This window comes from Etheostoma cragini, chromosome 17 (genome assembly GCF_013103735.1).
Source record: "Etheostoma cragini isolate CJK2018 chromosome 17, CSU_Ecrag_1.0, whole genome shotgun sequence".
Classification (NCBI taxonomy): domain Eukaryota; kingdom Metazoa; phylum Chordata; class Actinopteri; order Perciformes; family Percidae; genus Etheostoma; species Etheostoma cragini.
In genome coordinates, this window is record NC_048423.1 from 8,053,001 (window position 1) to 8,061,959 (window position 8,959).

General features: G+C 40.1%; 1 protein-coding gene across 2 annotated transcripts; it reads right to left on the reverse strand.

Annotated features, from left to right (window-relative positions):
- Positions 1-998: 998 nt before the first annotated feature.
- ubac2 (UBA domain containing 2) lies at positions 999-7,181 on the reverse strand. Of its 2 annotated transcripts, none has more exons than XM_034898707.1 (10): positions 6,957-7,181; positions 6,366-6,490; positions 5,452-5,571; positions 4,762-4,868; positions 4,064-4,187; positions 3,873-3,920; positions 3,570-3,678; positions 2,150-2,292; positions 1,844-1,975; positions 999-1,564 (listed from the first exon to the last, which is right to left on the reverse strand). In XM_034898707.1, the coding sequence occupies exons 1-10, from the start codon at positions 6,985-6,987 to the stop codon at positions 1,457-1,459; spliced, it is 1,047 nt and encodes a 348-aa protein (XP_034754598.1). In that variant the 5' UTR covers positions 6,988-7,181; the 3' UTR covers positions 999-1,456. The 2 variants fall into 2 exon arrangements, with proteins under 2 accessions (XP_034754598.1, XP_034754597.1); XM_034898706.1 differs by having other exon boundaries at positions 1,844-1,990.
- Positions 7,182-8,959: the final 1,778 nt, after the last annotated feature.

Consider the following 8,959-nt stretch of genomic DNA (forward strand, 5'->3'; position numbering starts at 1 on the left):
GAACAGAATAAATTAAACCTTAAGGAGTGTGTTAATCAAATGATAAAACATGACCTCCTCGGAGGGCTCCTGTGTGTGTGTGTATGGGCACTCATGTCTGTAAATGTGATTATGTCATTAACAGAAAAAGACGCCTCATAGACCCTGAGATAGCTGTCTGTCACTAACAATGTACTCGTAGAGTAACAAACGGAAGAAATGTTGCTCCTACAGTAGCTGTCAGTCAGTAACGGCTTTGCTAAAACATCTCAACCAGGAAAGAGCTGAAGCCTGCTACTTCCATGAAACACTGCCAACAAAAAAAAGACAACAACTGTGTAAATAAATCATGGTAAAGTTATATTGCTCATAGAAATCATAAATTCTGAAGTTGTAATCAAGACAGCTGCAACTTCTTGTGGAGTTAAACATAACTCTCTAGCAGGTGCTGCAAAATCAAAAATAATACCCATGAGCACATACTTACTATTTAACCAATAGGAGGTGAAAACCTGTCAGATGACATAATGTTCTCTGATCCATTGTCTCAAAAATCGTGTGCCCCTTTATCTTTATCTGTTTTCCCTGTCATACTTATCATCTGAAACCAGTCATGAGGGTTTTAGATGCTGGTTACGTAGAAGCCGTTTTGGAAGTAGAACAGTAGTGCATGACAGTGTTTTTTTTTAATTTTTTTTTATAAAAGGTCCCATGACATGGTGCTCTTTGGATTTGCTTTTATATAGACCTTAGTGGTTCCCTAATATCATATCTGAAGTGTTGTTCCCAATATTCACCCTTGGTGCAGAATTACAGCCACTAGAGCCCGTCCCACAGTGAGCTTTCCTTAGTATGTGCCCTTTCTGAGTCTGTAGCTCTTGAGGCGAAAGGGGGGAGGGGACCTATCGCCATTTCAAGCCACTGGGGGACCATAGGTAGGCTGGGGGAACTCATATTTATGTTAAAAAAAACTCATAAAGTAAAATGTTCATGCCATGGGACCTTTAAACTCTATTTCATACAGCTATAAGTTGGTATCCCTGTGGAGAGGGTGGGTTGGATCTTAGCTGACGTGTGTGCTTCAGCATCAGTTCTGTTTTAAAAGAAATAACCCACTTTATATTTCCTCGACTGCACTGAAGACTCCCGTTTGGATTCTGTATATTGGAGTTAGAGGTCTATGTCGTCAGCCTTTGGTAACGACGCGTTTCACACCATGACGGCCATCAGAAAGCTATGACGCGAATGTCTTCCACTTTGTGCTTCACACCTTCGTTAATCAGCCTGTCATCGGGCTCCGTTCAGGTTGCGGCAGCCTGACAACTGCTTCAGCAAGCAGTGACACAGACTTCACATTATCTGTACAAATTCTCCGTCATTAACTGTCTTTCATTTTCTTTCCATTTTGTTTGTTGTTACTCCTGTTTTTGCTGTCTCTGTGCTCATTCACCTCTGGTATTTCTCACTGAACTGTCTCTCAGTGTTGCAAGAGGAAGTTGGTTGCCATGTTGATGTCGTTGTTTGAAGCTCTTAGGGCCTCGAGGGCATCAATCCTAGAAAAGCCCATTTCCACCAACAGTGCAACCTGAGGGACAAAAAAGATACATCAGCTAAGACAGAAGCAGCCAACAAATCATCACTTGGGACTATATTTTTACAAGGGTGCCCTGCACAAACTAAGTTTTAGGAAGGCATGATTATTAAGTTTTGTTGAACAAGTGATACTGTAGCATTCTGTCAGTCTATAAAGTTTTTGAGCCATCCAGGTCCCAAAAATGTGAAATATTATAGGGGAATTACACAAACAAATACTACTAGTGAAAAATACATTGAAAATAACAGGTTCATAGAGGTGAACACCAACCTGCTCCTCTGCAACAGGAGAGTTGTCCAATAGAGGGGACTGTGTGGATGACTGTGGCTGAGCCTGGGGGCGGGCCTGCATGGGGGGTCGGTTCTGTCCTCTTTGTCTGAGGGATGGGAAATACCTGGTCCACTGTAACAACCCAGACTACACACACACACACACACACACACACACACAGACACACAGACACACACAGACACATACCTCGTTGTAATATTTAGCTATTGTTAACTGTAATTACTGATGCATGCAGTGGTTAAGTTCTGACACTGTGTGTATGTGTGTGTGTGTGTGTCCCTCTACCCGTGGCTGTTGTCTAGTGTTCCTCGTGGACTCATTGTATTGGGCCAGCAGCAGCTGCTGATCGAGTATGTCCATCCTTTGCTGCCTCTGGATGTCCAAAGTGGCTCCCATCCCCAGGGGCGTCTCACTACTCGGTTGGGAGCCTTGATGACCGCAGAGTAACAAGAGGCAGACAAAGAACTCGCATTGGGATTAACGTGGTAATGCTAAAACTCCTACTTTATTCCTAATTTTAAATTCAGCCAACATTAGTTTTACATTTTCTCAAGTTTTCTTTTGTATACCATACCATACCAACTTTATTTGTTAAGCGCTTTACAACAACCAAAGTTGACCAAAGTGCTGTACAGAAAATAAACAAAGAAATTTATAATTAATAACCATACAATTAAAAAACACACAAAGTAGCAAATAAGAACAAGTAAATGAAGTCGACATCTTACTATGTGTCAAAAGCCAAAGAGAAAAGATGGGTTTTAAGAAGGGTTTTAAAAACAGATGAAGAAGAGGCCTGTTTTACATGCAAAGGCAGATCATTTCATAGTTTAGGGGCAGACACAGCAAAGGCACGGTCCCCTCTGAGCCTACGCTTAGTTTTAGGCACAGTCAGGAGCAGCTGATCATCTGACCTGAGAGCGCGGACAGGTTTATAAGAGTGTAGAAGCTCAGAGAGGTATGGCGGGGCAAGACCATTTAGTGATTTAAAAGCAAATAACGGAATTTTAAAATGGATCCTAAATTGAATAGGAAGCCAGTGTAGTGAAGCTAAAATAGGGGAGATGTGCTCATGTTTACGTGTGCCCGTTAAAAGACGTGCTGCTGCATTTTGTATCATCTGGAGACGGGTGATGGAGGACCCACTAACCCCCACATATAGTGAATTACAGTAGTCCAGCCGTGTAGTTATAAAAGCATGGATAGCAGTTTCAAAATGTTGCCTTGACAAAATTGGCTTTATTTTGGCCAATTGCCTCAAATGAAAGAAGCTTGATTTGACAACAGCTTTGATTTGATTGTCAAATTTAAGCTCAGGGTCCACTTTAACTCCTAGGTTTGTAATGTTAGATTTAATATAGGGTGCCAAGGAGCCCAAATCTACAGGCAGGGACCCAGTGGTGCCTCCAAAAACCATCACTTCTGTTTTTTATCATTGAAACTTAAAAAGTTCAGAGCCATCCAGGCTTTTATGTCGTCAAGACAATTGAATAGTTGTCCAACTGAGTTATCGTTTTTCTTATCATTAAAGATAATGAATAAATATGTAAGACAATTGAGCATACGTTAATGTTGTAAGACATTCTGCATCATAGCACTGCACAGAGAGGGACAACAACTCCATGCCAGGCCTTGTAACACTGGTCACAATGCAAAATGATTTGCACTGGATGTAAGGTATGTGATTCTCAATGACTGGACTCACTTGAGAAGACCGGCTCAAGAATATAACGGCCAATGCAAGACACCCAGGCAGGTACAAAGAGGACCTTCTGCAACCAGAGAACATTGGAGTGGTAGAGTCCGCCTGAGATCTGAAAAACACATTAATAAAAAAAAAAGGTATATCATATTTAAGTCCCAAGCCAAACCTATGTTAAGCAATATTACAATGACTTAATTTACTTGAAATATGTGAAATGATAGCTTACAACCTATAGCAAATTAACACCAAAACCAGTACAATTCCAAGGTACACAGTAGTAACAAGAAGAATTTGGCTACTCACCAGTCCACTGAGTGCAAGGAGCCACATGAAGGGACCGGAGGTCAACAGCTGCACCACAGAAGGAGGAAAAAGACACAGACAATTAAGATCACACTAGTTGGACAGCGGGTGTTTTCAAGAATTCCTGAACAGTAAAAGAGAAACAAAAATGGAAACATAAATATCCCCACACTAGTAGAACATGGGCTTACCTGCAAGCCTACAATGTAGACCAGAGACTTGTTGGTGATGTCGATGTGGCCCAGAACCTGGGTGACCGGAATCCTGGGGATCAACCGGTAGAAAGGCACAAATAGAGAGAAGACTGGAGCGAGCCTGAGAGAGGAGAAAGGGAAAAGTAAAGGATGGAGAAGACAGAAAATGAGAATTTAATCAAAAATATCTGCATTTCAAACTTGAATTTTAAACGTGACAATTGTAATGTATTATGTGTGGCTTAATAATCACTGAATATTGAACTGTCACCAGACATTGGCATAAAAAAAAGATATAATAATAACAACAACTTATTGTTTCGCTGAGTTTGTCAAGCCATTTTCATTTCCCTGTTTTGTGGAGGAGGATTGTATGCAGCTGTCACAGTCCACCACCATCTAAATACTGTGTACCCTAATATAGTGCAGGCAGGGGATTAGGAAATGAAAATTAGGGATACTGCCCAAGGCTTACATGGTGATAAATGGTGAAAAATGAAGATTTTCCACTTAAGTGACACATGATTTGAACACTGCTTTCACACAACATTAACCTAACTACCAGACAAATTATATTTTAATTGTAGGATCCTCAGTGTCCATAAAAGTGTAAAAAATAGCTTTTCAAAGAAGCAGCACGTGCATTAGTGAAGAGTATTTTGTACTGTGGCTACTAAGGTGACCAAGCTACTCACAGTCCTGCAGGCAGTTCCTCCACCTCATAGTCAAAGAGAAACTGGAAAGCCTGGGCCAGCAGGAAGTCCATCAGCGCAGAGAGACACCAAGTGCCCAAAAGGAAGGACTAAAATTAAGAAGAGCACCATATAGGATTAGAACAATACTAGAAAGCAAGACATACAAAACAGCCAACATTCACACAAACACAAAGTCATTGTAAAATGTTTGTTACACAGCAAGTTAGTGAGGAAGTCGATGTCCTCTTCCCTAAAAGACAATACAGAGGTAAATGTAAATGGACTGTTCATATATTGCGCTTTTCCAGTCTTAAAAACTACTCAAAGTGCTTTTACATAGTACATGAACCCTTCACCGTTGACACACATTCATACACTGTGGCCGAGGCTGCCATGCAAGGTGCCACCTGCTCATCAGATAAACCCTCGGTGTGTCTTGCCCAAGGATACTTCGACGTGAAACTAGTATTGATTTTGATTGATGATGGTATTTTAATATAACCCTGTTAGAAAAGATCTTAAGATTTTGCTTTTGTTTATGAAAGTAACTGGTGTGTGAAATGGTAATTCATCACACTAATTCCATCCATTCTAGATTTTGGAAGAATCTAGCTCAGCTACGAATATCAGCAAGTTGATGACATTTGTATCCATCTATGTATTCCTCTATCAATGGCTTTTGGTACTTACGGCAAACTTCCTGGTGCCAAACCTCCTCTCAAAGACTCGAAAGTTGTAAATGAGGAGGCTGCTGCAGAAGGAGTCCTTGACGTCTAGACAGACCAGCCTGCCACACAACAACCTCCAGACCTACACAAGCACGAAGGAGAGCACATTTTTACACACATTCAAATACTGTACAGGGGAAGATGGATGACATTGTGTAATGATGCCTTTTCTGAATAACACAGTGTGTGTGTGTGTGTGTATGTATATATATATATATATATATATATATATATATATACATACAGTATATCAGACCCACCATAAAGCACTACGTTTCTTTTCTTTTTTTTAAACTGTTTGACAAAATAATATGAAGTCAAGGTCTACTTAGTAGCTTTTTCCGAGCTTTCAACTGCATCGCATGGTCATCTGCGAATGGAAGTGGCTCAACAGGTGGTTGTGTATGGCGGTAAGTGCTATCCCTGTGTTTGTTATCAGATTATGGGTTTGATCTTTCTCCAGCCATACACTGTCTACTGGTCCATGACCTTCAACTCCTTCCCCAAACAATGCTGCCTTCAGTTTTGGTCATCTCACAAACAGCTGATGTTGACAGTTTCTTGTGTTCCTTCGGCCTCTTATTCAGGGTCCTCGCAGCCTCGTCAATATAGTTCACACTACAATGCACTTAGTTTTAAAAGCTTTTTTTTCCTCAGAAATAATTATTTCTTGTGTGACTGGGTATATGCCAAAGTGAATCCTAGGGTTTTCAAAAAGTCCTGTCCTGATGATGGTTAATGTATATGTGTCTATTAAACACAAGCCAATAGAAGAGTGAGTGTGGCACCCAGAGACACATACACACCGTACTGGGTGTTGGTTTTTAGTCCCTCACTTCTGTGTCTAACTCACTAAGACACATACTGGAGACATACCTGATGCTGCTGTGTGACAGCCTGCAGGTTGTATACGAACAGTTGTTGGTACTGTGGCAGCAGGGTGAGCATCACAGTCAGCCCATTGAGAACCAGCAGGAGGCCTTTAGACAAGGGAGCCTTGTCTGTGCAGAACATACACACAACACTTTTACGACGGGACAGTAACACTGCCGCCTTCTTTAGCGGGCAGCTTTGCGTGTTACGGTTTATGAGGCAAAGGTTGTGTTGATGGAAGAGAGAGAAGCGACTAATAGGGCAGGGGAGACAGACAGTAACGTAATATAAATGCAGCTGACTATTTAGCTATTCAGAAGATGACATCTTCAAAAATTCGATTAGTTTTAACGCACAACTTAGCTGAACCAACCGACTTGGCTACAATTAAATGGAAAAAAAGTTTTAATTAACTAAATGCAGCTGTAATAGCTGATGGATACTGCCTCGAATAAATAAATTACAGCGCAATAATACCTTGTCGGTTGACCAAACTAGCTAGCTAGCTAGCTGTCACCGTTGGAACTGACAGGAAAAGCGGTGAGACGACTGTCACAGTCCGGCTGTCGTTAACGGCGTATCCGGGATACTTACAAAGGCCCCGAGAGCCAGTGGAGGTGAACATTGTGTCCAGGTGAGTTAACGAAATCCGGAGGAAGACCGTTAATCGCAAAGCAACAGAAACCTAACATAAAGACATCGAAATATAGTTGGAGGAAGGACCCATGGTGTGACTGTGAGGAGAAGAGACAGGGGTAAGGGGATCTCCTACAGAAGCCCGAAAAGCCCAAAAAGTGTTCATTCGCACTCGTTCGCTGACATAAGGATGAAACGGACCGGCAGAGGGCGCTGTTGCTCCGCGTAGAAAACTAGACGATGCTCTCTTGATATTTTACTGATAATCTTATCTAAACAACTCATTCCCATTAAGGTCTTTCATACTGAGGTAATAAAAGAGAACTAGAAATATTAGGAAATTATTTATGTATGATCAACTGCTGAAGGAATGCAACTAAATGAACTATTTCCACCTAGTTTCTATAGTGTTTTTGCAAATGAAAGTAGCCTACTTAGTAATATAATAGACAAAAATAATAAATAAGATAAAAAAAAAAGGAAAATTAATTTGTTTTAGCAGTGATAAATTACTATTACTACTACTACTACAACTACTAGCCTACTACTACTACTACTACCACTACTACTACTACTTCTAATAACAATAACTATAATAATAATAATAATAATAATAATAATAATAATAATAATAATAATAATAATAATAATAATAATAATGTATTTTAAAGCAAAGTAGCAAATAAAACAAACTAAGTTAAATCTAAATAAAACAAGTCACAATAATTGATTGCAGATTGCACCTTGGACCAATTACCACATGATTGAATGCACTTGTAAATTAATTAGGATAAAAGCATCAGCTAAAAAAATGTAATTTAATACACTTATACTATTAAACTATTATTACTACTACTTCAACACTACTACTAATAAAAATAATAATAATAATGATAATAATAATAATCCTAATAATAATAATAAAAAAATATTTTCAAAGCAAAACAAAGAACTGAACAAGCAAGCAAACAAACAAAAAATAAAATGTAAATGATTAAAATGAGTCAAAGTTCAAATATAGAAACGTACATATGAGAAATGAACAGGAAACCCTTAAAAGAAAATGTAGAGTAAAAAAATATTTTAACTATTTTAATAAAACCTCACAAAACATGTTTTATGAGCATGGTCCCTGAACATCACATCACAGTGCATCTGCACAGCGGGGTCATCTCCGTCTATGCACACTTTCTCTGCATAGTGACCACTAAGAGGTCCCTATCCACAGGTTGGAGGAAGGACAGTCTCCTTACCCACAATGCCATCCTGCTGGTATCTGACGGCCCTCAGACAGGGTAGTCCCAGGTCCTGAAGCACCGGTCTAATAATGTTTGATCTTTGTCATTAATGACCACTAGCTCAATATGTAATATGTGTTTATTAGATATGCATAGAAGCAGCAGACAGGGAGTGCTTCATGTCTTGAAGCCATGTGGTCAGCTTTCTGTCAGAGAGGTAAAAGTGTTAATTATCCTTGAGGCCTTGAGCAGGATGTAGCTGCACAAAGTCCAGATTAATGGCTTTTGCGTATGTTTCTCTTGGCCTTATGCACACAGTGTCGTATCTTGTCAAGGTCCAGACTTCCTTTGCAGAGTCCCTGCTTTGTCTTGCACTACCGGCTGCCAGTTTTTCTTCACATCAAACCGTGTGTATACCTTCATGCCTGGCTGTGATTGCTTCTGAGCCAATTGATCCAATGCTTATGTTACGTCCAAGTACATTTGAAAAGATGTGGCGAACAGCTGTCTAATAGTGTTGCATTTCCTCATCATTCACAGATGCAGTATGCATGCGAGTTCCCATTGGTTAGTTCCCAGCCATTAAGTCTATTTGGCTGCTTGTGGTCAGATGTGACTGCAAAGCAGAGCTCAGGAACAGCTTGCTAATTGTGTTTCAGACCTTCTCTGTCACTGATGTAGGAGTGAGGTCTAAAAAGGTTGCGTTGCCCCTGTTCTCAATCA